This window comes from Xyrauchen texanus, chromosome 10, assembly GCF_025860055.1.
Source record: "Xyrauchen texanus isolate HMW12.3.18 chromosome 10, RBS_HiC_50CHRs, whole genome shotgun sequence".
Classification (NCBI taxonomy): Eukaryota; Metazoa; Chordata; class Actinopteri; order Cypriniformes; family Catostomidae; genus Xyrauchen; species Xyrauchen texanus.
Window position 1 is genome coordinate 14134513 of NC_068285.1, and position 20315 is coordinate 14154827.

At 37.6% G+C, this 20315-nt stretch overlaps 1 protein-coding gene across 4 annotated transcripts in view; it reads left to right on the top strand.

Moving 5' to 3' along the window:
* Nucleotides 1-784: 784 nt before the first annotated feature.
* LOC127650363 (major histocompatibility complex class I-related gene protein-like) overlaps nucleotides 785-20315 on the top strand; it is a 78244-nt gene continuing 58713 nt past the window's right edge. For 2 of the 4 annotated variants that reach the window (XM_052135733.1, XM_052135732.1), the window contains exons 1-5: nucleotides 785-952; nucleotides 13538-13798; nucleotides 18525-18803; nucleotides 19611-19892; nucleotides 20145-20244. In XM_052135733.1, coding sequence (XP_051991693.1) covers nucleotides 874-952; nucleotides 13538-13798; nucleotides 18525-18803; nucleotides 19611-19892; nucleotides 20145-20244 — 1001 coding nt within the window. In that variant the 5' untranslated portion in view covers nucleotides 785-873. Of the gene's footprint in view, nucleotides 953-13537; nucleotides 13799-18524; nucleotides 18804-19610; nucleotides 19893-20144; nucleotides 20250-20315 lie in introns of all 4 variants that reach the window. The other 2 variants (XM_052135731.1, XM_052135729.1) reach the window with 1 other exon arrangement.

A 20315-nucleotide genomic window follows, 5' to 3' on the forward strand; every position in this document is an offset into this window, starting at 1 on the left:
TTGTACCTTCAGCCAGAGACAGCTGAAATAGGCTCCAGCACTCCCTGCAACCCTACATAGGACCAGTCATTTGTTCGAGTTTGTTACATACTTTTTTGAAGGGCAACTCATTATACAAAAAATACTGTAATATTACAGCTGCTGATCCATGATGTAGGCTGGACGCTGCTAAGGGGGTAGATGTGACATTGATCCCAATGACCACAGAAGTAGAAGGACATATAAGGAAATGAGATTAATAATTATAATTAGTATAGTAATATTAATCTCAGGCTATTCTACAGTAAACTGAGCAAATACAAAGGCTGCTGTGCTATTCTACTCTAGAGCGAACACTATTTTATATACCCTTCCTCTAAACCTTATTTAGTTCCTTTATTGGGTACTCAAAAGTTAAGTGATTTTAGTTTTTCTTTTTTCACTGCAGAAACACAAACATTGAATGGGGCTTAGAACAGACACATTTCTGTTTAAATCAGACATAATATCATTCTTATGTAAATTGCTGCATTCAATCAAATGGAACAAGGTATAAGTTGATTTTTGAACTTGTTGATGTGAAACTATTTGAATTTTAATTTAATTAAATAAAAGACAAGATTGTATTCGACAGCATCTGTCAGACAGAAATCTATTGGTTATTGGCTATTTTGTCTTCACTTTCTGTTATCAACCCAGTACAGGAAATTACACCTAGTAACTTGTGATGATGAACATGTCCAGATTGTCTATTGGTTTGAATTGTGAGAACCTTTTTCTATTGGTTGAACAGGCGTTCACACAGAAATATTTCACCTGAACACTTGCGACTATTGATCCGTTTAGGGTGAAGAAGTAATTTCTCAAGAACTAATTGTCTTAAAGTTCCTGTTAATGAAGAATAACTCCCAGACAAACGCAAACATGCAGACCGCTGTAATTTTGCTCTGTGGGATTCATCTTTCTTACGCGGGTGAGTAGATTATTTTAATATGACAGTTTTGTCTTTATGTTAGTCTTAGAAATGTATTCTGTTACACTGAAACAGAAATACATGAAGTGTCCATTGTGATTAAATGTAATGTTTTATTAAAACGTATAACAATTATTTCTTTAAAGCACATTCGCGGATCATTAGGCCCTACAAATGTTTTGGAATTGCGTAATATATATTTAGATATATATATATATATATATTTATTATATGTGTGTTGCTTCTTAGATTGTTGTTGGTTTGATCTTTTTTTTATTCCAAAATATATTTTAAACATACTCTAGCAAGCTTATGTGCTGTATTTTATCCAGATAAGTTTAATTACTGTCCTGCTTAAAGTTTTTCTACATAGAGACTGATGACGAAGTGCTTTATGAACCCACTACAGTTTACAGCAGAGGCCAAAAGTATTGGCAGTGACATACATTTTGTGTTTTGCAAAGTGTTCTGCTTCAGTATTTGTAGATTATTTTTTCACACGTTTCTATGGTATACTGGAAAACAATGATAAGCATTTTATAAATTGTAAAGGCTTTTATTGCCAAAAACATTCAATTTATGCAAAGAGTCAATATTTACAGTGTTGACCCTTGTTCTTCATAACTTCTGCAATTCGCTCTGGCATGCTGGATATCAGCTTCTGGGCCAAATCCTGACTGATGGTGATCCATTCTTGCCTTATTAGTGCTCAGATCACAATTTGTGGGCTTCTGCTTGTCCACACGCCTTTTGAGGATTGACCACAGGTTCTCTATGGGATTAAGATCTGGGGAGTTGCCTGTCCACGGATACAAAATTTCTATGTAATGATCTCTGAGCCACTTCATTATTACTCTTGTCTTGAAACATTGTGCACCATCGTGCTGGAAAATGCACGGATCATCACCAAATTGCTCCTGGATCGTTGGGAATTTGCTCTTGCAGGATGTTTTGATACCATTCTTTATTCATGGCCGTGTTTTTGGGTAGAATTATGAGAGAGCCCACTCATGGATGGTCTCAGGATGCTTCACTTTTGGAACGACACTGGACTCATGGTAGCGTTCACCTTTTCATCTCCGGACTATCAATTTTCCAGATGTCCCAAATGGTCGGAAGGGGGGCTTCATCAGAGAAAATATCTTTGCACCTGTCTTCTGCTGTCCAATCCTTGTACTTCCTGCAGAATTTCAGTCTGTCCTTGATGTTTTTCTTGGAGAGAAGTGGCTTCTTTGCTGCCCTTCTTGACCCCAGGCCATTGTCCAAAAGTATTTCGCTTCAATGTGCATGCAGATCAGGGGCATTGCTAGAAATAAAGCTCTATGGAAAATATTTTTAAGTATCTTCAACATATTGTACATGAAAATTCTCAACATGTTTTACAGCTGTGTATGCAAATAACAAACCCGGATAGAAAACTTTCTTGCACATTTGCATTCTTTTAAATGACACAATGATAATAATGAATAATTACAGATTCTTTACAATTACAACAGTTCAACAAACTAAACTCAAGTAAACAAAGTATTCCCCAGTAGTTTAAAAGTCTTGTCCATCACAAAGTCCAAACTGAGTTGGTTAATTTTTTGAGCATTAAACTGTACTGCCTATTCTCCTATTCTTTACAAAGTTCTTCCCTCTCAACCAATAAGACAGCAAGATGGTGAAGCCTGTCTTGTTCCATTGTGCACCTCAGCCAAGTGTGGAGCCGTTTCAGCACACTGAATGACTGCTCACAACTACAGCTATTGACTGGGATTGTCAGAGAGATCTGCATAACTTGTGTCAAGGTTGGGAACAAGTTGAGCAAGTTGAAAATACATTATATCCTTAATTGGAAGGATTTCCTTTTTATGAGCCAGAGCCAGTTTTTGGCCACTAAAACCTCCTCCAATTTTAACCTCTCAACAATTTAATGATCTGCCAGACCTTGGAGGTGCTCCTCACAAAGAAAGCTATCTGATCCAGGATTACATACCTGAACACCTCTCAAAATGTGGCCATTAAGAGATGAAAAACGTTGATTCGTCTCAGCCACCATTCTGTCAAGGCAAGGTGGAAACAGGTTTATTTTCAGCTTCTCTGCATCACTGAGGTCACTCACTGCTCCACAACCACTACATAAAACTCAATGCGTTTCTGTTTCTGCCTTTGTCTAGTAGCAGCACATGGCTCTGGGATCTGATTTGCTGCACAAATGGTCCTGACAGTATCATACAGCATAGTAGCCTTCTCATCTGTGCATATCTGTTGTAGATTGTCACACAGCTCCTTTGTACTCGGAAGCCTTAGCAAGGTCTACTGTTTCACTTTGCAGATATTTGTGCAGGTTCTCAGTTACAGAAAGAAAAGTCTTAAACATCATCAGTATGGAGTCCTACTGCCATGGAGTTGTTTATGCTGGAGAGACACTGAATAACATGGAGATTCTCTAAGATGGCATTTACAGACCGCAACTGGCTTGTCCAGCAGGTCTTTGAAAGCTGCACAAGTTTGGATGGCTGTAACCCCAGCTGATTTTGAACATCTCTGAATTTGTGATGATTTACACGTGAAACACTAAAAAATTAGTACACGCTCTGTAGCAGGTGAAAGAGATCCCTGGCCTCTGGTATGGCCTGACAGGTGTGACATAGGACTAGGTTGAGCTTATGTGCATAGCAGAGCACATAAATGGCCTCTGGATGGTTTGTTTTAAATCTGGCTTGTACACCACCTACACCCCCACTCCTAACTGCCGTGCCATCATATGATTGGGCTACACACTTAAGCTCATCGATGACATGATGCACTAGCTGCTCTTCTATTGCAGCAGTAATGCATTCTGCATTTTAGTGTTGTCACTGCAAGCAAGCACTCCTTCACTGTATCTTCCGTAACATAGCGGACACATATGGCCAGCTGTTCAGTATTGCCATCTCTGGCTTCATCTGCCATAACTGAAAACATCCCTGCCTCTTTTACCTCCCAGACAATATTTGCTTTAACCTCTTCAGCACAGCACTCAATTATCTAATTTTGAGATGCAGGTGATAAGTGCTGTGTGAAGCGGCTGAATAGGATTGCAAAAAAGGGCCAAACTGTTTTAGGAGTTTCAAACACTCCAGAAAATGTTGTGGCTGGAGATTCCCTCATCATGGCCACGGAAAGGAATATTTTGCTTGGCCAGGAATTGTGTCACAATCACAATACGGGTGAGGTACTCCCGTCTGCCTTTTATTTCAGCCTCATTTGCTTAGTGCAATTGTTCAATTACACTGCCATGAGCAGCACTGGCTTTAAAGCTGTGCCAGGAAAGCATGCTTGCTTTATGGGCAGGTGTTTTCTCATGCTCTCTAAAGAGATCCAGAAATTTTTCCAATTTGTTAGGCCAATGCTAACACAGGTTTTATGTTTAATGTTTTTACCAAACATCCTACATGAAAAACAAAATACTGCATCTCTAGCTATAGAATATTCCAACCAGGGAAAGCTCCCAAACCAGTTTGAATTAAAAGATCGCTTTTTTTAACCCAAAGTTTTGCTGGGGATATTAGGACACCGACAACTTAACCTGTTTTGGGCCACAATGCTTTTCCCACAGGTCACTAATGTTTCCCTCTACATTGTGACCAGTGGTTTTTGCCCTTGGTCTTGCCCCCTGTCTAATGTTCTCTGCTGCTACTGTGTTCATATCAACCTCAGTTTCCTCTCCATGGCTCTCTGTCTTTCGCCTGTCTCTCGCCTGTCCTTCTCCACTCTCTCTCGCTTCCCTCTGCCTCCGACTGTTCATCCAGCTCCTTCTCTCCTCTTCCACCTGTAGGGTCTCAGACATCAGATGAAAAGCCATCAGGTCTCAGGAAAACCTCTGTCAAATAAGTCTATGCAATTGCATTATCCAACGTCAGGCAAAACGGCCTCAGACGAAACGGCTTTACAACAAAAGGTCTCAGCATGAGCAGAGAGTTGGTTGCTAGGTAAGCGTTAGCTAAACTGGCTGAGCTCTAATATTATAAATGCAGAAGTGAGGTTTCTATAAATTAATAACTAGCTAGCTAACATAACTGGTCTAAGTTTAAACTGATGTTTGAATCTCATTAAGTTTACAGTGCAGATTTATGTATCTTGGTCAGACGGTCATTGAGTTTAATAGATTTATAGAGATAATTAAAGATAAAAAGTACTGAATATTTTCTCGCAAAAACAAGTCTTGTGCTAAATGAAGAATAATATTCTGAGTGTTTTGCAGTTGGTTTCATGTCTCTAGATCAAATGGTCTTTGAGTTTAATGGAATTAGAATATTACAAACATTTACACACTATTTATTTGAAAAAATAAAGAATGTAAATTCCACAAACAGAGCCTTGTGTCATGAAAGGCATACTTTTAACATTTCATATTTGCTGTGATGTCATACTATCAAATGGTTAAATTGTTTAATTGATTTATAGGGGTAAAATATTTGATATGAAAAATAAATCTCTTCTTAAAAATTCAGCTAGGCAAAGAAAACCTATTCATGCATTTCCAAGTTGGTTTGGCTTGAAAATGTGATTTGCACGGAGAATTTAATGCGTATTGTCGCGAATGTCAAATATAAAACTAACTTAACCACACTTAAGTTAACTTGCAACAACAACTCAAAACAAGCCAAACTATAGTCATTTTTAGTCACTAGGTAATTAGCACACACCAGCCATAGTTCCCGCCAATTATTTATGTAGTGTTCTTGACTAGCGCTAGCAAATTAAATTAATTTCATATCAGAAAGATTGATAATTGTTATCATACACAATCAAAGACAGTACTACAGAACACAAAAATGTGTTTATTTTCTCTGCAATTCCATAGACTTGATAGTGGGTTTTTTTTTCTGAGGCTTTTTCATATGATGTCTGAGACCTGACTGACGGCTGAGGATGTAGTTTGTTTATCAAGTCTTATCTCCCTCAAACTCATCTCTCCTTTCTGCTTTCCTGTCCCTGCTTCATCCAAAGAATTTTCTGATGTCCATCTACAGGAGCCAGTCATTTTTGAGTTAAAATAAGATCATCTGTATTATTTAGAAACTTACTTTAGTTTCGACATGTTTTCATAGCCTACCTCAATTCTGACTTGCGTGCCCACACCTGTACTTCTGCGTGCCCACACCTGTACTTCTGCGTGCCCGCTGCAGTGGCTAACTGGCTATTATAGCAAGCACACAGGCGCGCGCCGCACGGGCATAGATTTCTGTGCGCATGCATCAGATTTGCAATTCAGATTTATACTGGGGCACATGCCCCAGTAAAAGGGGTCTAGTGACGTGCACTCACAGCCATCCGCTGCCAATATTGAGCAAGCTCTGCATTGGTGGTGACACGATTCCGTAGTTGACGCCTAGGAGATGGTCCTGGTGCTTGCTGGACATTTCAGGTGCAATATTTCCTTGCATGTGAGGCCATTTTGATGCAAAGCGACGATGGCTCTACGTCTTCTTTAGAGGTAACTATTGCGAACAAGAACAAGAACACATTGTTTTGGGGAGAGGACGCTGGCGCAATTGTGGCTGCCGCTTCTCCATCAGCGCGTTAAATTGTTTATTTTATGGTGCGGTTGACTGGTTTTATGTCGGCTGATGTTACCTGCTGCTAATATGCGCCCTTGCTGGATTTTATTTGTTTTTATACTGGCATTGTTTGGAGTTTACGGCAAGATTTATTTCGACCTCCCGGATTGCACTATGCTGAAATACTCTGCCATGGAACTTTTACAGCTTTGTCATCTTGCGCCCCCTGCGACTGGTGTTTGGGGAAAACTGCGATCGCTACAACTTCTCCGCCGGCCAAAATACGTTCAACGTGGCTCCCGCCGGAGTCTGCATTCAAGTGGAGCCAAAATAAGATTCAAACTCGGTTTGGTCGCAAAGGCGTTTGGATCGCCGCCATTTACCTTTGCGTCGTGTCTGCCCTGCTAACTTCTCCTACCTTCAGAAGTCTACTCCATCTAGCTGGGTTGTCCGTCTTCACACAATCAGGTTTGCGCATTTGAACACTCGCTCTATAAACAACAAAGCGGCTTTTCTTTGTGACATTGTCTTGGACAAAAAACTGGACTTTTTCTGCCTTTGTGAAACGTGGCATCAGCCAAATGACTATTTCAATCTAAATATGTGAGCATGGCTACACTTGTCTTGACCGGCCGCGCTCCACCGGTAGAGGTGGCGGTCTTGCTGTCATTTACAGATCTGATGTTGTAGTAACTGAGGTTTCATTGCCGTGCTTTTCATCATTTGAATGTTTGGCCTTTAAGCTGAACGGTCTCTCATCAGTTATTGTGTTAAATATTTATCGTCCTCCCAAACTTAACTCTGCATTTTTTTCTGAATTTACTGAGTGTTTGACACTTGCCAGTGCACTCTGTCCAGTTATTCTTTTAACTGGTGATTTTAATATTCATGTTGACAATATGGCTTGCAATAATGATGTGTGTTTCATGGATACACTAGAATGTTTTAACTTCACTCAGCATGTTAATGTTCCGACACACAAACACGGACATATATTAGATCTGGTTTGCACCTCAGGAGTAGGCTACTTATTGCACAACTTGAGTGTACTGATGTATGTAGAAGTGATCATAAGCTCCTCAGTTCAATCTAACTCCTCCTTCTTTGCAGACAGTGAAAGAACGTGTTATCTGTTTTAGGAAAATCAGTGATATTGATCTTGAACTTCTTAGTCATACTATGGGTGATTTACCAGTTGCGGCCTCTATTGACCAGTATAATGCTGCTCTTACACCTATTCTGGATGAGTTTGCCCCTTTGAAAAAACGTGTTGTTTCTTTTAAGAGATCATCTCCTTGGTATACATCTGAGTTGCGCAAATTGAAGGCGATAGGCAGGCAGTTGGAACGGAAATATAAAAAATCTGGCCTAACAGTTCATAGATCAATGTTTGATCAGCATCAGATTGAGTATCATAAAGCTCTCAAAGCTGCAAAAGCGGCATATTATTCTACTGTTATTAGTAGTAACATCTCAAATCCCAGAGTTCTGTTTAGAACAGTTAATAATCTAATTAAATCTCCCAGTAACTTGAACTGTCCTACCATTGAGCAGTGTAATGCATTTCTCAATTATTTTTCATCTAAGATTGAGAATATTTATAACGCCATTGCCTGTGAGGATGCTTCTGAGTTTGTTGAGGTGCATTCTCCTAATCTCTCTGGTCTTGCTTTTTCAAGTTTCAGTACTGTTGATTTTGATTTTATTTCTAAACTTGTTTTGTCAATGAATTCTACTACTTGCATACTTGATCCACTACCTACGACTGTTTTGAAAAACTGTCTGTCTGTCATTGTGCCCCACATCACTGCTATTGTAAATGCTTCACTCAATTCAGGGAATGTCTCTTCTGTTCTAAAAATGGCTGCAGTTACCCCAGTTCTTAAAAAGCCTGGGAGTGATATCACCGATGTGTCAAATTATCGACCCATCTCTAATTTACCTTTCCTGGCAAAAGTGCTTGAGCGTGTGGTTGTTGGCCAAATTCATACTCATCTCAGTATGAATAGCCTACTAGAAAATTTTCAATCCGGGTTTAGATCTGGACATAGTACAGAGACTGCTCTGGTCAGGATCCTGAATGACCTCCTCGTTATAGCTGACTCTGGGGCTTGTGGCATTTTGGTTTTGTTAGACCTTAAGGCTGCATTCGATACCATATGTCACAGCATATTATTGGATAGATTGCATATGTGGTCTGTCTGGAACTGTGTTAAATTGGTTTAGATCTTACCTATCAGATCGTTCCCAATTTGTCTACCTGGGTTCTAACAGATCTCCAACTGTGCCTCTGTGTCAGGGTGTCCCTCAGGGGTCAGTTTTGGGACCTGTTTTATTTAGTGTTTATATGCTGCCTCTTGGGCAGATCATTCGGAAGTATGGCCTGAGCTTTCACTGTTACGCAGATGACACCCAAATTTATATCAGTTCTCAGCCTGATCTTAATTCTTCCTCTTCAAAACTTTCTGACTGTTTGTTGGAAATTAAAGCGTGGATGAAACTCAACTTTCTAAAACTAAACTGCTCCAAAACTGAAATCTTATTAGTTGGTACTCCAATTAATGTCAGTAAATGTAAGGATTTTAAAATTTGGCCAGGTGCGTAATTTGGGCGTGATTTTTGATGCCCAGCTAACTTTTAATTCACATTTTAAAAACATAACAAAGGTTGCTTTTTTCCATCTGAGGAACATTGCACGTATTAGACCATTTCTCTCTAGGCCTGATGCAGAGAAGCTAATCCATGCCTTCATTACATCAAGGCTTGATTATTGTAACTCTCTTTTTGCAGGTTTACCAGCAAATTCTATTAGGACGTTGCAATATATACAGAACTCTGCCGCACTTGTTTTGACTCATACATCCTCACGCCATCACATTACACCCGTGCTCCAGCAACTGCATTGGCTTCCAGTTCAGCCACGTATTGATTACACAATTCTGATTTTAACCTATAAAGCAGTACATGGGTTGGCTCCAGATTACATCTGTGATTTGGTTACTCCATCCATTCCCGCTCGCTCTCTCCGCTCTGCTGGCTCTCTCTCTCTGTGTCAGCCTCGTTGTAAATTAAAAACCATGGGGGGGAAAGGCCTTTTCCTATAACGCGCCTAAGTTATGGAACACACTACCCTCATCTATTAGGGATGCTGCTTCTGTGGATTGTTTTAAGAAACTTCTTAAAACACATCTTTTTAGTCAAGTTTTCAATCTATAATTGTATTATTTTTTTATGTATTTTTTTTTTTTTTAATTTTTTGATGCTTCTATATATATTTTATTCACATGTTTGTTTATTTTGTTATGTAAATGCTGTAGCGCTTTGAGTCTGAGAAAGGCGCATTACAAATAAATAGGGCTGGGACGGTTACCGCATTACCGCAATACCGCGGTCACGTGACTCCAACCGCTGGTCTGAGCTTGTCACCGCCGCCACCGCAAAAAACAAAAACAAAAAAACATTGGCCTGCACATGTGTGCACGTTGTGTCTAATGACATGGATTCATTGATTCTAATGATATGGATTATGTCTAATGATATTAGCCTACATGGATTCAAGGTTTTCTAAACAAAACTTATCAAAATATGGAGCAAATCCGACCTTTCATGAAGTTGGGGAGCGTAATGTTCCATGACACATAATAACATTCCATTTGTATTAGAGATGCGCGGATGGGCTATTATTATTTAATCCGCAACCGCATCACAAAACTCATCTGTCCGCACCAACGCTTTTTGATAAATTTTCAAAACCGCATCCATGGGCGCTGACTGTTTTAAGGTCTGAGCGATGCAAGGCGCTGCTGCCGCGAGGCTAGAAAGCTCTTGGCTGTTCTAGAAAGGAGACTGATCCAATGCAGCAAAGATATTTTAAAGGCTAAAGTCCCTAGTAGGTAGGGTGACCACCTCCAGTCAGACAAAATGTGGGACAAGTAGCATGGTAAAGTGGGACAATGTGGGACAGACGTAATAACTTTAAACTTAAGATATATTGTCTATCTAATTTACCCAGAAATTTTTTTTAAACCCACTTTAAACTAAAAGATTAAGACACTACCTGACCCAAAATATCACCCAAAGTTTCTACAGCTTAAGGCATAGGCCTATAAAAGACAAAACACTAATTTCCATCCATCTCTCTTTATTGGGACTATCAAATTAATCAACTGTTTCAAAAGGACCAGGCATTACGGAACTAAAAAAAATGCTCTCAGTGAATAAAATTCACCTTAAAATACAAGACAAAAAATATTAGGCCTAGCCTATTTAAGTTCAACAAAATATAAGGCCTAGTCAATACAGTGCAAAATATTTAGGGCTTGCCTATATAAAGTTTAACTATTTCTGTGCAAATAAGGTAAACCAAAATCTTTTTTGATAAGAATGGCTATATGGGATTAAAAAAAAGAAAAAATTCTTCCATCAAGCAGACACATATGTCAACTGAAATTACTGGGGCTAACTTATTGCTGCAGTCAGTAGAGCGATATGAATGTGTGTGATGTACGGCATGATAAATGCTCGTCACTTCTGCTGCCGAAACTTTGTCAGCCTGTGGGTCATTTGGTTTGTTGAAAAACGATTGCACTGATTTGCATGTTTCTTGATGATGTGCTTTTTTTCTGTGGTACTCACTTGCACCATGTCCCACAGAAAAACTGCTTTTGCATAAAATACAAAAAGCTCTCTCTGCTTCACCATCTACGGGTCTTAACCAAGAGTATCTTGTGGTCCATTCGCTATTAAAAGTGCATCTTCTCTTTTTCGTGGCCGCAGCACTGGCCATGGCTGCTTAACCGACCGAACAGCGCGCCCTCCAATTTGAGATTGTTGACAATGTTGAGGAGGCGTTCGTGCACCAGTCAACAGTTTGATTGACACACGACGATAGCCTATCGACTGCCGCATTTATTGCTCTCCTCTGCAGTATTGGACATAAGTTAACAGTACGCCTATGGACGCACCCGTGTATTTAGGCAGGGTCCAATGAAAAAGCGGGACAGATGCTCAATTTGCGTGAGGCGGGACAAAGGGTAAAATTGCGGTACAGTACAACGTAAAGCGGGACAGGTGGTCACCCTACTAGTAGGCTATAGCCTATTGGCTATGTTGTATCCCCAGAATATCAGCAGTGAAGTCCGTTTCCGATTGGCGCACAGGGATAAAAATAAATAAATAAATAGTAACGCACATCGGCAAACCTGACTACTAGGCTACTGTAGCCTAAAATGTTATCATTTTGTTTTTAATTTTGTTTAAAATGCATTTTAAGATTTCTATTTATTTCTCATGTCTGTGAGGCAGTAGGCCTAGCCGCCGAGTTTCGGTTCATTTATGAGAGAGCTCACGCGCAAGAGATCGCATCGGCGCTTCCACGTCCTGCTGCTGATTATATGTCTGCTATATTTGCTTCTTATTTATTAATTCCAGGCAATTAGTTAATGAAACAGTGATTAAAATTAAGATACAATTTATACAAAACGAAATTTTAAGTTAAAGAAAGGCTTTCTACAAAACAAAACTTAATAAAGTGGTCAAAATCATGTCTGACCCATCTTCAATGCGAATGTATCTGAGAATAATCTTAAATAAGGAAATCTATACAGTGATTAGTTCATGCCAAATTACTGCTTGATGAAAATGTGACTATTTAAAATTGTGCTCGTTTTTTTCTTCGGATGTAGGTGACAATATTTAAAGTCTGTCTATCAAAAGCGACTTCTGATGTGTGTGCCAAAGTCTGTCGGGGGACTTCTCTGATCCAATGTAATGTATTTAATGCGGTTTACCGCTATACCGCGGTAATATCTTGCTTTTCAACCGCGGTTAGAAAAAATCCATACCGCCCCAGCCCTACAAATAAAATGTATTATTATTATTATTACAATGATTGGAAGCACTTCTTCCCTCCTTTTATAGCAAACAGTTTGCTCTTATAATCCAATCAGAATGATTAGAGTGATTTCACCTGACTAGTATCGTTTACACTTTCTCAAGTGTTGCTGATATGATTAGTGAAATTATGTTAGCTGGTCATTTTGTGCCAGGGCCAACAAAACAGTGAAATTTGGATTTTTGTGATAGTCAAATTTTTTGCACTTATTTTAAATGCATCTGATCACTCTGCACAATAATCTAGAAACAATGTGAATCAACACCACAACAACTCAACCAGAAAACTTTGCGAAACACAAAATTTATGTCACCGCCAATACTTTTGGCCACGGCTGTACTATTAATTAAGAATAATATGTATACAAAAACTACCCATTTCAATGTATGGGGAAAAAAGCAACATAACAGCATAGAAAAACATTCACTAATTCTAGCTGTTTAGAAAGAAATAGAGCTATTCAAAAAAACTAATTTGGATATTTGTCTGCAGTCTTTATGGCCAATAGGTGGCAACACAAGATAACGACGCCAACCTTATCCTTGCAACTGCCCTAATTAAAATATTATTAATAATAATAAAAGGAATATTAATAGGAATAGTACCATCTATAATAATAATAATAATAATAATATCTATCTGTCTTTTTTTAAATCGTCAATTCTGTTTAGAGCTAATAAATCAAATCAAATTTGTTTACATTTTATTTCATCATTTGTGTTCGCATACTTGCTCATGGTCAGTGAAACTCTTTTTGAATAAAGATCTTTCTCATTTAAAACACAGATAATCTTGCAAAAAATCATTCAAACAATGTCAATTGTCCCATTTAAATGTTGTTGTCTGCAACTCAGGAAACTCTAAACAAATACATTTCAGAAGGTGAAACCAAAAGCCATTGCAAAAGATTTCTACATGAAAGTCTGAGTGTCACTTTTGTCATAAATGCTGGTACACACAAGACTGGTGCATTTAACAAAGCTTCCTCATGTATGTGGTTTTTTTTATGTCATCAGGATATTTCATTTTGTAATTAACTTTATTTCTATTAAATTTGACTTTTGAAAATCTAGACTTTGTGTTTTTTACCTATTAAAACATGCGGTGCACAATATAGGCAAATCATGAGTTGATGCTTCATGTTTGTACCATCTCTCTCCACAGCAACACACTCTCTGCAGTATTTCTACACTGCTGTGACTAGAGACATTAACTTCCCAGAGTTCACTGCGGTTGGTCTGGTTGATAATGGGCAGTTCATGTACTTTGACAGCAACACCATGAAAGCCGTGCCAAAGACAGAGTGGATAGGACAGAATGAGGGAGCAGATTACTGGGACAGGCAGACTCAGGGCCTGATTGGCGCACACCAGGTCTACAAAAACAACATTCAAGTTGCAAAAGAAAGGTTCAACCAGTCAACAGGTACGTTGGTAACATTACAGCCATTGAGAACAACACACAGTTCCCTTTATACAAATCTATGTTTATTCATTGAGTTATGTACACATAAACCTGAACAAGAACATCAATTAATCTTTTATTTATTTATTCTTAAGTGCTTGAGCTTTATACATTCATAAATCAGTAGATAACTGAACGTGTACATTCATAAATCAGTAGATAACTGGACGTACACATTCATAAATCAGTAGATAACTGGACGTGTACTTTCATAAATCAGTAGATAACTGGACGTGTACATTCATAAATCAGTAGATAACTGGACGTATACATTCATAAATCAGTAGATAACTGGACGTGTACTTTCATAAATCAGTAGATAACTGGACGTATACATTCATACATCAGTAGATAACTGGACGTATACATTCATAAATCAGTAGATAACTGGACGTATACATTCATACATCAGTAGATAACTGGACGTATACATTCATACATCAGTAGATAACTGGACGTGTACTTTCATAAATCAGTAGATAACTGGACGTATACATTCATACATCAGTAGATAACTGGACGTATACATTCATAAATCAGTAGATAACTGGACGTGTACTTTCATAAATCAGTAGATAACTGGGCGTATACATTCATACATCAGTAGATAACTGGGCGTATACATTCATAAATCAGTAGATAACTGGACGTGTACATTCATAAATCAGTAGATAACTGGGCGTATACATTCATAAATCAGTAGATAACTGGGCGTGTACATTCATAAATCAGTAGATAACTGGGCGTATACATTCATAAATCAGTAGATAACTGGGCGTGTACATTCATAAATCAGTAGATAACTGGACGTGTACATTCATACATCAGTAGATAACTGGGCGTGTACATTCATAAATCAGTAGATAACTGGGCGTGTACATTCATAAATCAGTAGATAACTGGACGTATACGTTCATAAATCAGTAGATAACTGGGCGTGTACATTCATACATCAGTAGATAACTGGACGTGTACTTTCATAAATCAGTAGATAACTGGGCGTATACATTCATAAATCAGTAGATAACTGGGCGTGTACATTCATAAATCAGTAGATAACTGGGCGTGTACATTCATACATCAGTAGATAACTGGGCGTGTACGTTCATAAATCAGTAGATAACTGGGCGTGTACATTCATAAATCAGTAGATAACTGGGCGTGTACATTCATAAATCAGTAGATAACTGGGCGTGTACATTCATACATCAGTAGATAACTGGACGTGTACATTCATACATCAGTAGATAACTGGACGTATACATTCATAAATCAGTAGATAACTGGACGTGTACGTTCATAAATCAGTAGATAACTGGACGTGTACATTCATACATCAGTAGATAACTGGACGTGTACATTCATACATCAGTAGATAACTGGACGTGTACATTCATAAATCAGTAGATAACTGGACGTGTACATTCTTAAATCAGTAGATAACTGGACGTGTACATTCATAAATCAGTAGATAACTGGACGTGTACATTCATAAATCAGTAGATAACTGGACGTGTACATTCATAAATCAGTAGATAACTGGACGTGTACATTCATAAATCAGTAGATAACTGGACGTGTACATTCATACATCAGTAGATAACTGGACGTATACATTCATACATCAGTAGATAACTGGACGTATACATTCATACATCAGTAGATAACTGGACGTATACATTCATACATCAGTAGATAACTGGACGTATACATTCATACATCAGTAGATAACTGGACGTATACATTCATACATCAGTAGATAACTGGACGTATACATTCATACATCAGTAGATAACTGGACGTGTACATTCATACATCAGTAGATAACTGGACGTATACATTCATACATCAGTAGATAACTGGACGTATACATTCATAAATCAGTAGATAACTGGACGTATACATTCATACATCAGTAGATAACTGGACGTATACATTCATACATCAGTAGATAACTGGACGTATACATTCATAAATCAGTAGATAACTGGACGTATACATTCATAAATCAGTAGATAACTGGACGTATACATTCATACATCAGTAGATAACTGGACGTATACATTCATAAATCAGTAGATAACTGGACGTATACATTCATACATCAGTAGATAACTGGACGTATACATTCATACATCAGTACATAACTGGACGTATACATTCATACATCAGTACATAACTGGACGTGTACATTCATAAATCAGTAGATAACTGGACGTATACATTCATACATCAGTAGATAACTGGACGTGTACATTCATACATCAGTAGATAACTGGACGTGTACATTCATAAATCAGTAGATAACTGGACGTGTACATTCATAAATCAGTAGATAACTGGACGTGTACATTCATAAATCAGTAGATAACTGGACGTATACATTCATAAATCAGTAGATAACTGGACGTATACATTCATAAATCAGTAGATAACTGGACGTATACATTCATACATCAGTAGATAACTGGACGTATACATTCATACATCAGTAGATAACTGGACGTATACATTCATAAATCAGTAGATAACTGGACGTATACATTCATACATCAGTAGATAACTGGACGTATACATTCATACATCAGTAGATAACTGGACGTATACATTCATAAATCAGTAGATAACTGGACGTATACATTCATACATCAGTAGATAACTGGACGTATACATTCATACATCAGTAGATAACTGGACGTATACATTCATACATCAGTAGATAACTGGACGTATACATTCATAAATCAGTAGATAACTGGACGTATACATTCATACATCAGTAGATAACTGGACGTATACATTCATACATCAGTAGATAACTGGACGTATACATTCATACATCAGTAGATAACTGGACGTATACATTCATAAATCAGTAGATAACTGGACGTATACATTCATAAATCAGTAGATAACTGGACGTATACATTCATACATCAGTAGATAACTGGACGTATACATTCATACATCAGTAGATAACTGGACGTATACATTCATACATCAGTAGATAACTGGACGTATACATTCATAAATCAGTAGATAACTGGACGTATACATTCATACATCAGTAGATAACTGGACGTATACATTCATACATCAGTAGATAACTGGACGTATACATTCATACATCAGTAGATAACTGGACGTATACATTCATACATCAGTAGATAACTGGACGTATACATTCATACATCAGTAGATAACTGGACGTATACATTCATACATCAGTAGATAACTGGACGTATACATTCATAAATCAGTAGATAACTGGACGTATACATTCATACATCAGTAGATAACTGGACGTATACATTCATACATCAGTAGATAACTGGACGTATACATTCATAAATCAGTAGATAACTGGACGTATACATTCATACATCAGTAGATAACTGGACGTATACATTCATACATCAGTAGATAACTGGACGTATACATTCATACATCAGTAGATAACTGGACGTATACATTCATAAATCAGTAGATAACTGGACGTATACATTCATACATCAGTAGATAACTGGACGTATACATTCATAAATCAGTAGATAACTGGACGTATACATTCATACATCAGTAGATAACTGGACGTATACATTCATACATCAGTAGATAACTGGACGTATACATTCATACATCAGTAGATAACTGGACGTATACATTCATACATCAGTAGATAACTGGACGTATACATTCATAAATCAGTAGATAACTGGACGTATACATTCATAAATCAGTAGATAACTGGACGTATACATTCATACATCAGTAGATAACTGGACGTATACATTCATACATCAGTACATAACTGGACGTATACATTCATACATCAGTAGATAACTGGACGTATACATTCATACATCAGTAGATAACTGGACGTATACATTCATAAATCAGTAGATAACTGGACGTATACATTCATACATCAGTACATAACTGGACGTATACATTCATAAATCAGTACATAACTGGACGTATACATTCATACATCAGTAGATAACTGGACGTATACATTCATACATCAGTAGATAACTGGACGTATACATTCATACATCAGTAGATAACTGGACGTATACATTCATAAATCAGTAGATAACTGGACGTATACATTCATACATCAGTACATAACTGGACGTATACATTCATAAATCAGTACATAACTGGACGTATACATTCATACATCAGTAGATAACTGGACGTATACATTCATAAATCAGTAGATAACTGGACGTATACATTCATACATCAGTAGATAACTGGACGTATACATTCATAAATCAGTAGATAACTGGACGTATACATTCATACATCAGTACATAACTGGACGTATACATTCATAAATCAGTAGATAACTGGACGTATACATTCATAAATCAGTAGATAACTGGACGTATACATTCATAAATCAGTAGATAACTGGACGTATACATTCATAAATCAGTAGATAACTGGACGTATAGACTCTGTATATGTTCATGCACATCAGATTCTGCGTGTTTCATTTTCTGGCTCATCGTGTGTTTGATATAAGATCTGTGACCTGTGCTGACACAGATGAGAGTAAATTTAATGATAGAGATTAAGATTCAAATGAACATTTGTTCAAAATCATGTTTGACAAATATAAAAAACGGATTACTGATACAGACACAGTACATTAATCTCTCTGTGTGACTCTCCACAGGTGTGCACACATTCCAGAACATGTACGGCTGTGAATGGGATGATGAGACTGGAGCAACAAATGGGTTTAATCAGGATGGATATGATGGAGAAGACTTTCTGAATCTGGATTTGAAGCATCAGACATGGATTTCACCAGTGCCGCAAGGAGTCATCACCACACAGAAGTGGAACAAGAACAAAGCCGATCTTGATTATCGGAAACAGTACCTCAACACTGTGTGCATTGAGTCGCTGAAGAAATATCTGCAGTATGGGAAGAGCAGCCTGGAGAAAACAGGTGCATAATTTCTTATCCCTCATTGATCATGTACATATTTCCTTTAAACCTAAACATTTTATAAGCTACATGACCTTGTAGAATATTTTATATCGGTATCTAGAATAAATCACTCTTTTATCCAGAACACAGTTCAATCAGACTTTTTGCCCCAGAAATTCTGCAGTTTTGTGTGTTTATGGAGAAATGTACGTTATATTAGATGAGTTTTATGTATGCAATAATTCCTCCTCCTTGGATGTACTAATGACTGAGACTGAATCAGAAAATACAGTTGAATAGATTAAACCTCCTGATTGATTCTGTAAAATTAAGATATCTCTCATTTGAATTGTCAATTTAAGCAAAAAGAAGCCAAGAAAATAAAGCATCAGTGACTCTTAAAGAGCACGACATTGAAGTGTGACTTGAATTGAGCAGCAGCGGCTTAACAAATAAAAGTGTTTAAATTCAATTCTGTGCTGAAGTGTACTTTATATTTTTTAAGATAATTTTTTTTGACGTTTTTGTTTTCCTTTATTAGAAAACAGAAACTCTGCGATCTTTGCTTTCTTTCTCTGTATTTCAGTTTACATACAGTCTCTTTCCCTTCGTCTGTATTATTCTTCATGTCTCTCTCTCTCATATATATGTATACTGTGTATATATTTCTGCCTCTCATTCTCTTTTTTTCTCTCATTTCTAGCTTCAGGAAGGACGGATATCAGTGTAATTGTGATTTTCAGAGCTGCTGTTTGGGCAATATTCAAATTAATCCTCTTTCCCCCATGTCTCTCTCTCTCTCTCTCTCTCTCTCTCTCTCTTCAGTCTCTCCTCAGGTGTCTCTGTTGCAGAAGGATTCCTCTTCTTCAGTCACGTGTCATGCTACAGGTTTTTACCCCAGTGGAGTAACAATCACCTGGATGAAAAACGGAGAGGAGCATCATGAGGATGTTGAACTGGGTGAACTTCTTCCCAATGAGGACGGAACCTTCCAGAAGACGAGCACGCTCACAGTTACACCTGATGAGTGGAAGAACAACAAGTTCAGCTGTTTGGTGGAGCACAAGGGCATCAACAGGGAAGAGAATGAGATCAGGACAAATAATGGTAAGAGTTATTACATGTGTGGACTATAAAACTATGAATTATTATAAACATTATTGCTTTGCTCATATAAACTGTATATGTTTAGATTTATTATAATTGAGGTTGCACATATAAAATACACTTTCTGAACACACCGTACACAAACATCACAATCACAAACTTGTTTTTGTGTCTGTTGAAATGATATTTCCATAGAGTTACTAACAATGTCAAGATCTTTGAATAATTTGATGTTTTCTTGTGAACAAACAGGAAATTCTCTTCCCATTGGCATCATTGTTGGCGTTATTGTTGCTGTGGTTCTGTTGGTTGGCATGGCTGGCATTGGTTATAAGATCTATCAGAAGAAGAAGAAAGGTGAGGACAGACACGTATGATTGTATTTCACTGACTTCAGTATGTTTCACATATTTGTTGTTCTGA